Genomic DNA, 18,046 nt, shown 5'->3' on the forward strand with positions numbered 1-18,046 from the left:
CCTTCTATCATCTCAGATATATTACAAAACTCTGTTCTACACCCCCTTTAGCTGATGCCGAAAAACTGGTCCATGCCTTTGTCTCCTCCAAGCTGGATTACTGAAATGCACTTCTCTTCGGGATCCCTAACAAGAATCTGCAGAAACTACAATATGTTGAGAACAGTGCTGCAACGATCCTAATCAATGTGTGAAAGTACAGCCTTATAACAACATTTCTCCATTCACTTCACTGGCTTCGCATTTCTGCTAGGATTGAAAATAAGGTCTCGATTCTAACCCCACTAATGCATCTATGGAAATTCTCCACCATAACTACATAAACTACTCACCACTCTCACTACAACACGATCCCTCTGCTCAGAAAATTCAAACTGCCTCTCATTCCCCAGAACTAAGTTGAGCACCATGGGTAATCGTACCTTTTGCTTGATCGCTCCCCGGTCATGGCATGCCGTCCCTGAAGTTCTGAGAGAACCACAGACTATTGAGACTTTTAAAAAAGGACTAAAAACATTTATTTTTTAGCAGAATATATGACTTTTAACCTTACACAAACATTTGTTGCACTATTAATGGGTTTTTCAATTTTCAAATTAAAAGATTTTTATCATACTGAAAGTTACCAAGAAAACCTTTTCTATCATTTTATTGCTTTGTCTTTTTTTTTTTCAGTCAAATCAGCAACTCAACGTTCTTCCAGAGTTTTCTTGAGACAGTGTTGCCCTGTTTTTCTGTAAACAGGTATGAGATGGGAAACCAGAATAACAGGTAAAGTATGCTTGCATGTGTTGCATTTTAAAAACAGTTATTGTTTTTGATTGTTACATTTTACTATTAATGGTTGGTATAATTAAAATAATTAAAACTGGCTTATTATTTATAGCGGACCAACTCTGTCATAATTAAATAAATATAGAATTTGTCAGGAAAGGATCTCGTGAACCTGAATTCAGCTACACACAGAGCCACATTTTAGTGACTTTATTGAGAGACATTGAGCTGTAGAATGAGGGACAGGAAACTGCACCAGACTGGAACAGGCGGGAGACGATGGCAGGAGCAGGTGGACGTGAAGGAGCAGAAGCACCATGGGAGCTGTGCTGCGGAGCCATGCAGGTGCAGGGTGCCAGGAAGCCTCCTGGGCAGACGAGTGAGTGCTGAGGTGGAGGAAGAACTGTCAGCTCGGCAGCGGGAGCTCTTGGGCGCTGGGTGGGTAGCAGGCAGGCACAAAGAGGGAGAGTGAGGCAGCTTTGAGACGAAGGAGACAGTGAGGAATGAGGAAGGCAGAAGGACGAAGGCAGAAGGCTGGTGGAAGGAAGACGAACCGGCGGGGAAGAGTTGGCTGAGGAGAGTTTATATAGGGAGATTGGCAGGTGGACTGACTCTGACTTGATTGGAGGTGGCAGGTGGCAGTGATCAGGTGTGGAGTGGAGACTGCAGATACCTGGTCTGGATGAGAGATGGAAAGATCTAGAAACTGTCTAAAGAGGGAACCCTGACAGAATTAAGTACATGCTCAATAAATAAGCACACAACAAATGCAAAAAATACAGCAAATAAATACATGTAAGTAATAAATAAATTATACTGTGAGATTTACATGTACATATCTTTTTTAAGTCTGAAGTCTGATGCTAACCAACCAATGGCGTACCGCGCACGTCACGTCACCGTCTCAAGAGCAACGCCCCTTGCCGCTTTGCTAGGACAAACAGGTAGAGAGCGCCCGTAGCCACCAGCCATTACAGAAACAACCTACGATACAAAAACAGCGATATGACCGACTTTGCAGCCGTTAAACTTTTGCAAGACGATGTCCCAGGTGCATGGTTTACTGGTCGCACTGTCGAAGAACACACCAACCTTCAGCTCAAACGATGGCTTGAGTGTCGAGGGCTTAAAAAGACCGGAAAACGGGCCGAGTTGATCGAACGGTAAGGCGTTGTTGTTTTTTTCCTGCTCAGCATCATGGCGTCGTTGGCCGTTTTTTTTCTGTTTGAAATCACCGTCCAGGAATGGTATATGTTGCCAATAGGTAGCTACAAAACAACTGTTTACATATCAGAATCATCGAGCGTACCTCTCCAGCTGAAATGATGACAAAACAAACAATCATGGTCAATTTAGGGACCCAAGCCAATATCGCGAGACAGGATAGACACGCAGACATGACAAAAGTGTAACAAAGGATGGCTCGTTTCGTCGTGAGCTGTTTGACGTATGATCAGATTTAAGCTTCAATAAAACACCAAAAAACTCTTACCTGTTCACTACTTAATGTCGCTGGAATTGGGTGAGGATGTTCTTCGGTTGGGCCCTTTCCTCCAACAAAATGCTTGCTACATATGTAGGTGACTTTTTCCGGGTTGAACTGTTGTGTAGGCCGACCGCACCGGTGTACTCAGCGCAGACATTTCTCCTTGGCTATCTTGAATTTCAGGAAAATTAATGAAGAAAACATTCTTCATATGCGGCCGATCAGCGTACCTCGAGTCGCTGTTGCACGTTCCATACCAACAATGTTTAAAAACCATGGTCAGGTGACGTCTTAGACTTGGAAAAAGCAGTCGTTTTACCGAGTAAAACCAAGGGTAACGCACAGCTCTTTTACAGCGAAACAGCGGAGGACACAGCAAGCTTGCCCTACCGCGTACCACGTGATATGACGTCTCGTGACGTCACGTTCTAAAAATAGCTCACTCGCGATACGCCATTGGGAGCAGTTGTCTACTTCAGACAAACCCCCTCCTCATTTGCATAATGTGGCTGACATGCATAAAGAAATGGAAAAAGGGGCAGGAGGAAATAAATAGGGTGAAGAAATATATTGAGTAAAATTATAGAAAGGAAGAATAAAACAGAACATGTATTACACATAAACAGAAGTATATACATTTAAAAACTAATAAATAAAGTTGGCAAACATTACTAAAATAAATAAGATAATAAATAACAAAAGGAATTAATAGATAACCTAATTAAAAAAGATATTTACCTATGTCTTACTCTAAGATTTTATCACTGCTGACATTTATTTGTTTTTTTGAATTCATGTGCATTTCTTTTATGCTTTTTTATATATTGATAGTTATTTTTTTTCTGTATTTTTGATCATGTCATAGCTGGTCCTCCATATTTAGCCAACACCTCACTTGTGAAAAGATGAGGCTGAGCATCAACAACAATTATACAATAGGACAGTCTCTTGAAAGTAAAAATATATCTATATGTAATATGTGATTATATTTAGTAACAATATATCAAATCCAGATATATTTACAAATACTACACTGAAACAAACTTAACATTTATCTTAACCTGCTACTTCACAGAAATGTATTAGTTGATTCGATGTGGTAAATGTAGCTTACGTTTTTTAAGTCTGCTGTGATTTATTGTCTTTAGAGTCGTATTTATTCAATTCAAATAATTAGGTACAACAAAATCCCCTTGTATTTCTTTTTTAATTATCTGAAGGACTCAAGAGATGGATACAGATGAACAAAAGGAACATGGCTTAAGGTAAATATGTTCATGGTTTTACCTTTATGTTTAATCCAGGTGACATCCACTCTAGATCAGTGCCAAAAGTGTGCAGATGTCAGATAACAAAAAATGTTCAGCAGTAAATTCAACAAAAAGGATGAATAAGAACCATTCAGTCTATAATAGTTGCATTAATTGCTGCTCATTTTAACTCCACAGACCTGCTTTAAAAGAGAAGGAAACTAAAGCCTTCCAACAAAGGTGATTTCTGTTTCAAGATATTGAATCCATCCATCCATTTTCTGATCCGCTTTATCCCTCATGGGGTCGCGGGGTGCTGGTGCCTAACTCCAGCGTACACTGGCCGAGAGGCGGGGTACACCCTGGACAGGTCGCCAGTCTGTCGCAGGGCAACACAGTGACAGACAGGACAAACATCCATTCACACACACACTCACACCTAAGGACAATATTGAATATTAAAAAAAAATAAAATAAAAAATGTAGGAGTCAGAAAAGATACCAAAGAGCAATGTGCTGAATTTTTGTTTAAGTCTGCTGTGATTAAGTGTCCTTATAATCAATTTTGTGTTTTTATTCAATTCAACTAATTAGTTACAAAACAATCCCCTTGTATTTCTTTAATTATTTGAAGGACCCCAGAGATGGACACAGATGAACAAAAGGAACATGACTTAAGGTAAATATTTTCATGGTTTTAGAATACAATACAATTCTTATGGTAAATAATTCAATGATTTTATCTTTAAAACCATATTTAATCCAGTTAACATCCACTATAGGTCAGTGCCAAAAGTGTGGAGATGTCAGCAAACAAAGAAAATGCAAATGTTCAGCAGTAAATTCAACAGAAAGGGTTATTACGATACATTCAGTTTATAACTGTTGCATTCATTTAGTGAGAGCTACTCATTTTTACCTCCACAGATCTTCGCTGAGGCAAAAGGAAAAAGAAACTGAAGACCTCAAGCAAAGGTATAAAACATTCTGCGATGATAGACATGAAATGAAAGTTTCCTTAATTTTGGAGCCTTAAAGGTTTTGTTGTAGTAACAAACTTTATGAGCACGTATCCAATGGACACGGATCTGGTGATGAGGAAGGGATGCGTAGGATTAGTATCCAGTAAAGGAATGCTGAGGGACAGATGGATTTAGACTATGTAAAAGGATAGACAAACCTCTAGAATCTAGAGTCTAGATAATACCTTCTTACAGAAGAGGAATGCAGGGTGACTTATAGGAGCAGAGGTTGTTAGGCTCAGAACAGGTGGACTCAGTATTCGAGGCAAACAAACAGTGAGGGTTTAACAGTTTATTAAGATCAGACACGGAGCCGGAGGTGTCAGCGTCTGCAGTGGGAGCCTCTGGTCTTAATGTCAGTTCGGATCCAGAAGCTGAGGTAGACCCCAGCTGGCGGGACGCCAATCCGGTGAGGCGGTTGCCGCTCATAGAGTCCCAGAGGCAGATGTATCGGAAGACGGAGGACAGGTAGGAGATTAGAACCGTGAGCAGGATGAGCCGTAGAGCGAAGCCAAAGACGAAGTCGGGGACGTGGTCGAAGGTCGGAGCCAGGAGGTCCGAGAGCCAATGAGGTGCCGAGGGACAATTCAGGACGGAGCCGGGTAACAATAGGTTCCAGGTTCGATACACAGACCAGCAGACAGACTGAATGAGGGCAGGCAAGCTCGGTAGTCAGGAAACTAATCCGGTCGGTACACAGTGGGCAGAGATCAAGCAGGTAGTCAGGATAGGCAGAAGTCAGGAAACAGATTGGGCAAACAGAATCAGACTGGAACAGGCAGGCTCAGAGGTCGAAAGGCAATCAGGTCGGGATCAGGTAATCAGAACAATAAACGCTTGTATAAGTCTCACACAAATGCCTCGAAATGAACTGGCACTGTTGCCTGGTCTTAGAGCTGGTTATATACTAGTGAGAGCAGGTGGAACAGATCTGAAGTGATGAGGAATGGGCAGAGCTAAACAGGTGTGTGACATGAGAGATTAGACCAGGCAACAGTGCCGAAATCATGACAGAGGTAGGAGCACACAAGTAATTTACATCTTCTGTAGACAACGCAACATCAAGGAACTATGTGACAGTAAGGTAGTGGTAGGTGAGGAGTCTCTGGGTTGCCAGGAAGTGCTTGTGGATGACTGGCCAACTACAGCTAACATTGTTATGCAATTTTACCCGTTTGACTATGAATCTTTTTATTAATTATAATTTGCAATTATAAAGTATAGTATATCATTCCTAAACAAAGGATAGCTATAACGAAATTCATTTCCAATGGTTGTGATCAAGGGGTATGAGCCAGTACTGATTACCACTAACAATTGGCTTATTAAATAACATTTCTTAACTTATGTTGGCCAGAAAATAGGAGGAAATGCGGTAACTCTTAGAGAGCATTCAATTGCTGATTCAAAATAACCGCAAACACCTGTGATTTAGCTAGTTGTTATTTATTAAACTGATACAGTAATTATTCTGTTTAATGTAAGTACTAGAAACACTACTCACTACTAAACAAAATAAATGAAAATAAAAGTCAGTCGAAATGGATTAAGTGAGACGTAGCAATTTGTAATAAATTTGTGGTTGATAAGAAATTGTATTGGTTTCAACACTGACTATCATAATCAACATGTCAGCACTGTGAGGTAACAGCATTGAAAGAATTCTGGCTAAAATAGCTGTGAAGGTCTACATAAACAGGCCTGAAGCTAGATGGTACAAGATGGCGACTCTGAGGTCACAGGCCTGGTGTGAAGGCGGAAACCAGGAGGAGAGAGAGAACAGAGAAGTGTGGAAAACGTTCTAACTCAGACGATCAGCACGGCTCATTTCTCACCAACACAAAACACAGTACAAGTCACTTATAACCACACATCACACATTAAACTATTCCTAATATGCTCTACCCAGGCACAAAATGTCACCTTATGGATGAAAAGGAAAAAAGGAGATCTCTTTACTTAGTGTCGCTCCTTAAAAGGTGAGCTCAGTGGTGAACTACTCAGCATGTTTGGATCTCAGGCGGGTTTTGGCGTAGTGAAGTGACGACGATGTTCACTGCTGGGTGAGAGCCCGTCGGCTCTCTGGAGGCTCCAGTAATTTGCCTGGCCAAAACAAAAAGAAAAGATCTTGTCAGTTCACTGAGACATGCAGGATCTTCCACTTGAATTAAAAATTAATTTATTTTAAATTAAAGTCCAGACCTCTCTGATGCACAATACAGAGGAAGTAGGTGATGCAGCAAAAACCAAGAATTTGATCACGGGCCCATCATGTGCTGACAGCACACAGAAATTCAACCGATATGTCTTCTCAACAAAGAGTTGTTTCACAGAAGAAGAAGAACTATGTCTTTGTCCACTGTGGTTTTATTCCCAGGTGTAATTTGATCTGTGGACGGTCACCACCTTCCGTGGTAAATGGAGCAGTACGTGGCTCTGAGTAGTTGTAGTGTCACCTGTGTTGCATGCTGGGACTTACAGTTTGTCACGTCATAATGTCATAACACATTATCAGGCAGACAGGTAGGAGACAACTTGGTATTTAGACTGAGAGGAAATATGACAAATAGATTATGTGTTTCAGCAAGTGAGTACAGGAGTGGGTACAGAAAAATAGGTCAAAATACACCACAAGGACAGCAGAGAGTCACCAGCAGTACAGGGAGATGCAGTGAAGATAGAGTTACTAAGACCAAACAACAAGCATACAATTATTTGTCTGATATGTAGGACAGTTAGGAGCAAGAGAGGAATTTATACAGGTTTTATAAATACAACCACTCTAACAAACTACTCTAAAATACTTGTCAGAGTGTTGCAGGACATGTATAAGAGCTGTAAGATAGTGGTGAGGTGTGCTGTAAGTTTGGACTCACCTTTACCATACACCTGGCAGTGTATAGTTTTAATCTGTGTTGAGTGCAGGGAACGGGTAAAGGAACATCTAGTGAAAGGTAAGAAAGTTAGCCATAACAGGACAGAATACATACAGTTGTTTGAAAAAGTGTTTTCCTCCCTTCTTGATTTCTTATGTTTTTGCAGGTTTGTCACACTGAAGTGTTTTTGAACATCATAAAAATTAATAATTAATAATAGTCAAAAACAACACAATCAAGGCATTTAATATTAAGGGAGAAAAAATATCTAAACCTACATGGCCCTGAAAAAGATATTGCCCCCTAAAACATAACTGTTTTATCACACATGAGTTCACCTTCTCTAGCCACACTCAGGCTGGATTACTGCTACACCTATTCTCAATCAAGGATCCACCACCAGTAAGATTTCACTTGCATAAGGAGAGTCAAGCTAATGGATTTCACTGTATCACCACCTCAGGCAAAACGAACTCCAATGAGCCTCTCCCCCTTGGAGCTTTTTATTACAAGTTTGAGATACTCTACGTGGCGTAGCTAGAATGAGTTTGGATAAGCATATCCTTTCCCAGCATCTTTGGTTGGAGTAGAGTGTGTACGTGTGTCACAGGACATCTTGTGTCACGAAACAACGCCTCAGCAGAAACCACAGTTTAAAAAACAGGAAATATAGACACTCAAAATGTAGAACCACATCTGTCGTTATTTCTGTATAACACATTACCTGTTATTGCTGGAACAAGTAAGTAATTAATAATGATGATGATAAGAATAAAATCTTGACATAAGTGATGACATTAGTCTTTTCCTTAACATAGGGTTATATGGTAAATGGCTTGTACTTGTACAGTGCTTCAACTTGTCTGACAACCCCAAAGCATTTCACAGTCATTCACACATTTACACCCTGATGGTGGTGAGCTATGTTAGCAGCCACAGCTGCCCTGGAGCAGACTGACAGAAGAGAGGCTGCCGTACATCGGCACCACCGGGCTCTCTAACCACCGCCAGCAGGGTGAAGTGTCTTGCCCATCGAATTGTATCGAACTGCTATGTCATTTTAACCATAACTTGAACAGAGCTTTACAGGCTGTGTTAATTCCGACAATTAATATAATTAATGCCATATCAAATGAATTATTTAAAGGGAACTTTCAAACTAATGCAGTTATTATTTATTTTCTTAAAGGATTGAACAGATTGAAGCTGAAAAAGAGTAAGTAATTATCTTTTGTACATTTTGTATCAATTTATGATATAGATTATCTATGTCCAGATGCTGGTGGAAATGTGTAGTTTTAACAACCACCCATTAAGTTCTGTTTACTGTGTCCTATTTGCATCATCCACAGTCTGAGTACTTTTACACACACAAATAGATAACGTACAGCAAATTCTGGTTTACTAACTTTCATTTAAAGCTTGTTTTATTTTTAAAGTATGGACCAGCCAAAACATAACCAAAGATTATATGGATTTGTCCTGTTGGGCGTTGTGGCTGATGTAGGGGATGCCTGAGTTTGAGGGTCCTCGGAGGCAGGGTGTCTGGTGGGTCTGAAGCCACAGGTGCTTGGATCCAGGTGCTTAGATACACTTACATACATGGGTGAATGTAAGCCAGTACAGTCCGATACTGCATACCGCTAAAATAATTTAAGCCGGAAAACATTACCAGTAAAGAGGGAAGAGCTGCTGTCAGCTTTAAAACATTCATGCATAATGAGTTGCGGTTGCACGTTGTGTCAGAAAATAGATCCGCTAACCAGATGCAGTCTAAAACACCACTTAATCTGTTTATAAGTTTCATTTTTATTAAATATGCGTTGTGTCTAAATAAAATGTGCTGTGTTTCTGTGCCTCAACACTCTTACTTACTCCTCTCCCATCCCTTCCCTCAGGACCAGGGGCTTTTATCACCATCCAGTCTTTAAAATGTGGCCCATTACATTTCCTGACCTTCTGCCAATAGCAAAATGTCCCAATTAAAATCAATACAGGAGTTAGTAATTGTGTTTCATGCTATTTTGTTCAATCTTAACCGCTTAGAATGAGCGGTGCTTCAGTTGGTTGCTGCGTTGCTTTGCACTTGATCTAGGTGCGCATAATTAAGTCACACGTAATTTAGGTGCATCCTTTAAAGGGGCATTTTGAGGGACCTATAACATAGGGGGCTCAAGCTCCTCATTCCTCCCCTTCCCTCTAAAGGAGCCCTTTACAGTCTTGATTTAGACATATGTTCCCACTGTGTATTATCACTTGCAGTGCACTAATGTAAAAAAATAAAAATACAAATCCGCTCACCTCAACACGGTAGAAGAAATTATACTGGGACTGGACAATCAGCTCCCAAATAGCGTTTTTTCTACTGTCCCCAGGAACCAGTGAGGCGCAGAACTTGAGAAGCTGTGCATATACTCATAGAATCTAGGATTACAATACATAAATAAAAGCGATATCTCCTATAGGCATCTGCCTTTAAGACTATTAGTTGGGTGAAAGTGAAGCAGAAAGTAATCAATCCGTCCGCTTTGACAAAAATAAAACGTGCTCAGAGAACAACTTCAAATTCAACCTTCAGCTTACATAATTACGCACTAGAGCGCCTTGCGCAATAGAGGAGGAGGTGTATGGTCAGGGTGAAGAGTGAGATGATAAACCTGTCACTGCGAAAGGTGCCGATAAAAGTTAGTCTTGAAGTGCATGGAGCTGAAAAGAGGGAAAAATCAACAGCTGAATCATGCGTAAAGATACAGCGTGAGACCCCGCGCGTTCTTGAAGTGTCGCAGCTGAGGCGAAAATGTCGGACCATAGGAAGGCTTGATGAAAGTCAGCCATAGTCACAAATGAGGTTATAGACCTGTATTGAAACAAACCTGTAGATTAATGATAATTGGGAGTATTTTCATCCAGTTTGGCATTAAGAAAGCAGTTATTAGTATTATACAGCCAGACGAGACATGTTAAAAAAGGACTTTATTCATCCTTGATTTAAGAAAAGAACACAGACATCCAGTCTAATATTTTTACAAAAAAGCAGATAGTTAAATCAGTTTTGATATACTGTAGGCTAAAGTATTTTGATCAGACTAACAGTTTTTTGAAGGAAACATTGTAGTCAGAGGGGATATGCTGGTGAAGATTCTCAGTCATCCAGGTCATGGTAATTCCAAAAAAGGTTAAAAAAAACAGAACAACTGGACTTATTTCCGATGTTTGAAGACGTTTCGCTTCCTATACAGAAAGCTTTCTCAATTCAAAATGTCTGGAGTATTGTGGAGTAGCAAGCTTTGTAGTAATTCCCAACAAAGACCTTGTAATGCCTTAGATAACAGGCAAACTCAACCGAAACTGGACCACTGCTCTGTTACGGGGAGTTGTTAGGGTCTGTCTTACAAGAGCAATGTTTTGATAAACAGGTATGAAGGTGAAGATTGAGGTGATGATTGGCCAGAATTAATCCTATAGCTGTATTGTAAGTTTTTTTTATTTTGGAACCTAAGGCCTCCTCCTCTGTTTAAGGTTGTTTTTTCTCTCTTAATGTAGATGGCTTCCTACACACCTCTTTTAAACAATCTGTCTTCTTTGTTAAGGACTCTAAAGTCCTTAAGGTGTAGGTGGACAGCAGAGTCTTGTCCTGAGGAGGTAGCTCTCCTGTGTTGAACCAATGCGTCTGTGGAGAGGTTGTTTGGTTTCTCCAATATAAACCTGTTTCGGTTCAATTTGCATGTTATCTAAGCCATTACAAGGCCTTTGTTGGGCAGTACTATAAAGCTTGATACTCTACCTATTTCAGACATTTTGAATTGAGAAAGCTTTCTGGATAGGAAGTGAAATGTCTTCAAACTTCGGAAATAAGTCCAGTTGTTTGTGTATTAACTTTTTAGGAATAGTCAGAGGGGAGCAAACCAATTTGGTGTAAATGTTCTGTGGTAAATTTAGCAGTAATCATTCAGGTAACCCAGTGTCTTATTTTAGTCTCTAAGTCTGGCATTATTTCAGTGTCAGATGCTTTCATGATGGTTATTTTACTTCCCAGAGCTGCTCTAAAAGAAAAGGAAAAGGAAACTGAAGCCCTCAAGCAAAGGTATGTTGGATAAAATTATGGAAACAGGGTCCAAAACGTAGACAGACCGCAGTATAATGGTTTGTAAGACTGTATGTATAAATGTTGAAAGAGATTTTAAGAACTCAAAAGCTTTTCTTTCCAGATATTTTCAACAACTTGTCAAAAAGTAGAAGTTGAGTATAGCAGCTTGCTTGAACAAATTTTTACAGCCACTGTTAGTTCCCAAATGTATATAATTAATGGCATACTAAATAAATGATTGAAAATCAGTTTTTCCTTACTGTTTTTATTTTTTAAGGATTGAACACATTGCACAGCTAAATTATAATGCAGACTGAACACAAATACACCACTTAGAGCAGGGGTGTTGCATAGATCGCAGGCCACACAAAGCTTTCTATGCTTTATTTGATGGTTCACATGGAAGCTTACAAAAATAAGCCAGCACAGTCAATGCATTTTTAAAATGTGCTGCAGAAATATATAATGCACGCCACATTACAAACACATAAACACTTGATTTGCATTTCCCATTTAAAGTTGGTTTCAAACAGGGGTTACTGTCAAACCTGGCAACGAAGCACTGTTTAACACACCCTGCCACACAGTGACAACAGCAAGACAACAGTACTTTCATTTGCTAGCGTGACACAAACTTTGCACAAAATAGAATGATTTATGATGAAACAAAAGAAAATAATCTGACATGGGTATATAGAGTCTAAAGAAGTAGTACACAAAAACCTACTTGAAGATGTCAGAGACGGGAAAAGCACATTAATGACAGGAGTTTCAAGTAAAAAAGAGTACAATTTATACCAGATGAGCGCAGATCCTTTTAGGTGAAATGGGTGTGTAATTTTGTATTTGTTCTTCTTGAGACTAATCTTCTAAAGACTCAATTTGGATGCTATTGAAAAACTGCACATCCAAAATTCAATGAAAGTTATCCACCTGGCAGAAAATAACTGCACAGCTCATTGCTTGCATTTCTGAGCACCACAGAATAATCTCTACTGCAGAACATTTAACAGAGGCATCTTTTAAGAAATTTAGACATTTGGCAATGCAGAAAATTCATTTTCAGTCTCAGAAAAAATAAAAGATTGCATTTTTGTGTCAGCAGAAATATTGTTTACTGACTTTGACAAGAGACATCTATCTATATGTGATGCTTTTAAACAGAGTACAGGAGATGGAGGCAGGACTTCAAAGAACAAGGTAAATGTGTTTATTTTTTTATTCATTCATTTAAAAAGAAGAAAAACATGGAAAGCCTATATGTACACCAGTATTAAAACGTCTAAAAGAAATATTATCTAATATTTGATGTATCTTTGAGTACATTTTAATTAAATCAGACAAATATTGGGCTGTGCAGTGGGTAGCACTGTTGCCTTGCAGCAAGAAGGTTCTGAGTTCGAGTCCAACCCTGGGTCTTTCTGCATGGACTTTGCATGTTCTCCCTGTGCATGTGTGGGTTCTCTCTGGTCACTCTGGCTTCTTTCCATAGTCCAAAAACATGACTGTTAGGTTAATTGGTCTCTCTAAATTGTCCTTAGGTGTGAGTGTGTGCGTGAATGGTTGTTTGTCCTGTCTGTCTATGTGTTGCCCTGCGACAGACTGGCGACCTGTACAGGGTGTACCCTGCCTCTCACCCATTGAACTCCTGGAGATAGGCACCGGCAACCCCTCGTTACCCCACAAGGGATAAAGCGAGTAAGAAAATGGATGCATAGACATATATTGGGAAACTTTAAACATAATAACAAGACCATGCAAAACCATTTCAAATCCACACCCAATATCATCTAAAGGCACTTTGCAAAGAAACATATCTAAAGGATAATGACAGACGAGGTGTCCATTATCAGAAATTAACGGACAATGTGGAGGTGTGAAACGTCTCTGCCTGAAAGTGCTGCTAGTTTAAATTATACTGTGTTGTAGTTGACAAATATCCTTCTTAGTTTTTTAGAATACATTCTGGTCACCAAAGTGGACACCCAGAGCCTCTCCCTCTTATATGTACCCAGATCTAAGATTTTCTATCCAACAGAACTCATGCTGTGACACTGACCCCCACCTTTCCTCCACCCATACACTGAACACAGACTCACCACTGTACTGTCCTGCCTCTACACCTATGACTGTAGTCTGGCCCACAGAAACAACATTGTCAGCAAGTTTGATGATAACACCACTGTAGACGGACTTATCTGAAAGAGAGCTGATGCAGCCTAAAAAGAGGAGGTGCAGATGCTGATGTCCTGGTGTTCAGACAACAACCTGCCACTGAACAGAACCAACCCAGGACCCCTCTAGATTAAAGGATTGATGAGTGGCCCCTCCACTCCCTCAAAGACATCTATACCACATGGTGCCTTAACAGCAACATCATGAAGGACAGTTCCCATGCTAGTGCTCAGTTACCCTCTATAATAATAATCTTCTACAGTATAATAATAGTCATATTTATTGTCATTGCAACATTTATCCAATTAAATGTGTTCTCGGCATTTAACCCATCCCCATGGGAAGCTGTGGGTTGCCACTGTGTGGCTACAGATGCATCAGAGCACAGACAGACTGAAAAAGTGTTTCTGTCCCAGAGCCCAAATCACCCTGCACTCCACAAGAAACACCATGTATGATGTACAATATTGGCCTTATCCAAATACCTCTATTGGTACGGACTCTAGCCAAATTGGAAGTGCGTCAGCGGTTGCCATGATAAGTGCTGTCTAAATAGTGCAGTCACCAAGGAAGGAGGTAGGAGAAGGATCTTGTATGCTCCCTCTCATAGCTCCTTTAGCATAGGAACCTTGCAATGTCCCGTACTGGCGCTAAGGACCCTTAAGGTATCCACAATCATTTGTGTGACATATGTGTAAGCACAGCCACCTAGTGGAAATCAACAAAAATGTCCCAAATGGAAGAGAGCACACACTTTGTCGTTCATTATTGGAAGGCTGTAAGGCCTGGATTTGACAAGAATCATCCATGTACATTTCCATCATGTAATGACGTCAAAGTTAGAGGCTGTCCGAAATCGGCACAGCAGTTCAAAACTCCTCTTCTCCCCACGATAGAGTTCTTACTGTTGACCCAGTGAAAGGTTACAGAACAGGAGCTAGTAATTATTAAGGGTATGCGGATGGAACCATAGGCTCTCACTGACACTGATGCTGCTACCTGTTTATTCCTTTTGTGCAACAGTGCAATACATTTTTACCATCCTACTGTCTGTTTGCACTGGTCATACATACTTTTAAATACTTTAATATTTTTTATACTTTCTACATATTTTTAGTATTTTTATCTTTAGCGTTTTAACTGTAAATAGTACCTTTTGCATTGGTTTTTAGCTTTAAAAACCTCACATTGACTCATATTATTCTCTCTATGGAGGAGTCAACATGTGGATTGCCTGCAGGGATAAAACTCAATTACTTTCTCAAAGACCAATGTAGTCATTAAAAATTAGCTATTCTTTTTTGTGTTTTTATTTATTTATTAAAAACCAGGTGTTCATGACCCTTACTATTCACCTGTGTATATATTAAAACTTTTTGAGATCCTTTTCTGTTTTTATTTAACTAAAAGTCCAAACATGAATTCTTATGGTCTTTTTGCTTAGCACTATAAATGCTGTTGTCAGTAATGAAAATTTAAATACCACACTATTCTTAAGAAGATAGGAATGGTCAAAAATGATTAAAAGAGTTTTACAGGTCTGATAACTGTTATAATTTGGAATACCTTTGCTTTGATTTTTAAAAGTCCCGTTCAAAATCACTGGGGATCTTTAACAAGTGGTTCGTTTTGTTGCACAGATCTGACGCAGAAGAAAAAGAGGAACAACTAAAATCATTCAAGGACAGGTAGTGTACAAGTTTGCTTCTGCTTTTTTCCAGTTTGACAGTTAAGATGGTCTTATTACCACTACCACAAAATTGAAATGTAAATGTAAAGCTTAACCTAGTATTTGTCATACTTTTCTGAAAATGAATGTGTGTGTTTTCACAGAGTGGCAGGGGATGTTGCTCTGTCAATCAAAACAGGGGAAACGATGAGCCTTAACTCCCCTGTTAATAAGAACAGATTGACAGAGATGTATGACACCCTGAGATGTGACTGGCCAAAAATGAAAAAATGTTTTAAATCAAACCAAATCCCTCCAGACTCTGTCAAAGAACTGATCCAGGTACAGTAATTATGGCATGAAATTCAAACTGTGGAGTTCATTCTTGCTTCACATCACAACTGAAACAAGCTGTTTCTGCTCTCTCCTTTCTGCTCATCTCAATTTTATGTCACAATACCAGACAAAGTTCAGGGAGGCAAAAGCTGAAATGAAAGAGAGGAAAATGTTGATCAATAAAGTGTTTCGATCAAATGGTGGAGCTGCAGCACAAATGGTACTGAAGTGTAACACTTTAAATTCACTTTTTGTGTTCCTGCTGTGTGTCTGAACTGAGCTTTGTTCCTTCAGGCAGAACAGTACAGAAAGTTAACAATCCAGAACCTGCAACTGACTCTCTACCACGAAAAAAATGATGCTGGTTCAAAGGTGGGTCTAATACAAAACTTTTAATTCAAAACACCCTTCATGAAATTCAAAAAATAACTGTTATTACTTGTTGTCCACAGAAGCCCTTTCTTGGAAATACAGCAGAAAATCCTCAGGATCTGATGGCGTATTTGGGCACTGAATGTTATTGGCTGGGTTGCCTGATGGCTTTGAACAGCCCCCCTCTTCAACCTGACTGGGAGAATCACCCCCAGTCCATGGACAAATGGGACTTTTTCCCAAAATACGTCACAACTGCTTCTGAAAATGAGTGAAAACAAAATAATCACAAATCAATGTCAATTTACATAGCTATAAACTTGTGGAAATCCCTTAACATGAAACTTTAAAATTGTATCACAATTTTTATTTTATTTAAAAATGAATATGTATGTTCATAAAAAAAAGAAGAAATTGTATAGGTCCTCTAGACAGGTTTGTCTTTGTTAAAACATTATGTCTCTTCTCTAAGAGACTTCTTCAGTGTGAAGAGTTCTAAGCAGTTCCTTTGCAAAGGCATGTTTATGATAAACACTCCTTTAGTTAAAGGAGTTCTAAGTAAGAAATCTACAGTAAAAATCAACCTAAATCATTATCATTGGTCACCTGGGATTTAACTAACATTCCCTATAAACAATCAGTCCTCTCCATCAACCATGAATTAGTCAACTTTTTCTTCTTTCAAACCTAGAGGCAATGTCTGGAACTACTTCCTTGTTTCTCAGCCAATCGTATGAGAGTTCCCAGCACAGAGCGCAGCCTTTGGTATTTTATCTTAGCGAAAGAGCAGCAGCCTGCTAACATAGATGCCAGTAAGAGAAGCAGACCAGAAAATAACAAAATACAGTATTATATACCTATCCTGTGTAAGTAAAAATTGACAGTAACAGAAAGTGTAAAAATTGCATATTAGGTAGTTGTGATTGGCAAGCTGTTGTATCGATTTGAGCCGCAAGGTGTCACTATTACATATAGCTCCCTTAAATACTCACTAGAAACCTGATACGTTTGCTTTATTGTAACTTTTTGTTGTCTAAGCTCTTCAGTTTTCAGGGATTTAAACATCATAAATGTAAAACTGTTTGCCTATTATATTCTAATATTTATTGCGGTATTCTTGGGGTTTCCCGTGAACCTAACTTAACTAATGAACTGCACAGGTCTACAATGGCAATTAAACTATTAACAGAGATTCACCTAATTATTTGAGCTGCTTTATTAAAGAACTGACCATTTCTATATGTATATACTTCACATTTGGTGGAATCATCTAATTGGATGTACAAAAATGCAAAAAACAACCCTAAACCTGGAATTCAATTATGTATATATTCAACAAGGTAATTGTCATTTATGTGCATCCTTTCATGCCAACGTACACTGGATGGGCAAAAGAGAAGATTGTATCTTCTCTGCTGCTCTCTGTCTGCTTTAAAACCATTGTGCAGCTTCTTAGAATTTTGTTAAAATCAGAAACGTGTACACTTTCATCAAATGACTGTTTCATACAAAACCTGAGCTTCAAATTCCATTATCAAAAAGCTGGTGAGTAGCAGCAAGGTAAATTTTTTAAGGCCATTGCAAAAAATACCTGAATCCAGTATATTTGGGGTTTCTTCCTGCAGAACTGTTCAACTTTTATAGACTATTGATTTGATTAGACACTTTCTAAACTTAGAGTGTTTGTAAAATGTTGAATTCTGACAAATTAAGAAATTTGGGAGCAGGAAATTGAGTGTACTTTTAATGTAAATGAAACCCAATGTTATTGGGTCCAAAGATTAGACAGATCACTGAGGACAAATGTCACTTTTGTTCCACACGAGGTTTGTTTTCGGGTAGCAGCAAGTTTCACCACATTTGTTTTGATGTAGCAGTGTCTTGTTCCACTTTTGGTTTCCAAATTTTTCTTTAGCAATAAAACATTCTATGTAAGAAACTGACCTTTGTTTGCTGAAGCATGGAAAGCAATACAACTAAAAATTGTAAGTAAAAATGT

The 18,046-nt window shown here is 39.1% G+C and overlaps 1 protein-coding gene across 1 annotated transcript; it reads left to right on the forward strand.

The window, feature by feature from the left end:
• The first annotated feature begins 688 nt into the window (after nt 1-688).
• On the forward strand, nt 689-16,855 carry LOC118563773 (histone-lysine N-methyltransferase, H3 lysine-79 specific-like). The gene is made up of 13 exons (XM_036139667.1): nt 689-771; nt 3,481-3,525; nt 3,709-3,750; nt 4,145-4,189; nt 4,438-4,485; nt 8,598-8,624; nt 11,445-11,492; nt 12,660-12,695; nt 15,311-15,358; nt 15,504-15,681; nt 15,803-15,895; nt 15,970-16,047; nt 16,128-16,855. Exons 1-13 carry the CDS (start codon nt 752-754, stop codon nt 16,320-16,322), a joined length of 903 nt encoding a protein of 300 aa, XP_035995560.1. The 5' UTR covers nt 689-751; the 3' UTR covers nt 16,323-16,855.
• The last annotated feature ends 1,191 nt before the right edge of the window (nt 16,856-18,046 follow it).

This window comes from Fundulus heteroclitus, chromosome 7, assembly GCF_011125445.2.
Source record: "Fundulus heteroclitus isolate FHET01 chromosome 7, MU-UCD_Fhet_4.1, whole genome shotgun sequence".
Classification (NCBI taxonomy): Eukaryota; Metazoa; Chordata; class Actinopteri; order Cyprinodontiformes; family Fundulidae; genus Fundulus; species Fundulus heteroclitus.

What these genes read in the sequence shown, in the direction of transcription:
- LOC118563773 (XM_036139667.1), top strand. Translation starts at nt 752, where the DNA reads ATGGGAAACCAGAATAACAG. An exon ending in CAAAAGGAACATGGCTTAAG is followed by an intron (nt 3,526 to 3,708) that starts GTAAATATGTTC and finishes TTAACTCCACAG; the next exon opens with ACCTGCTTTAAAAGAGAAGG. An exon ending in ACTAAAGCCTTCCAACAAAG is followed by an intron (nt 3,751 to 4,144) that starts GTGATTTCTGTT and finishes AATTATTTGAAG; the next exon opens with GACCCCAGAGATGGACACAG.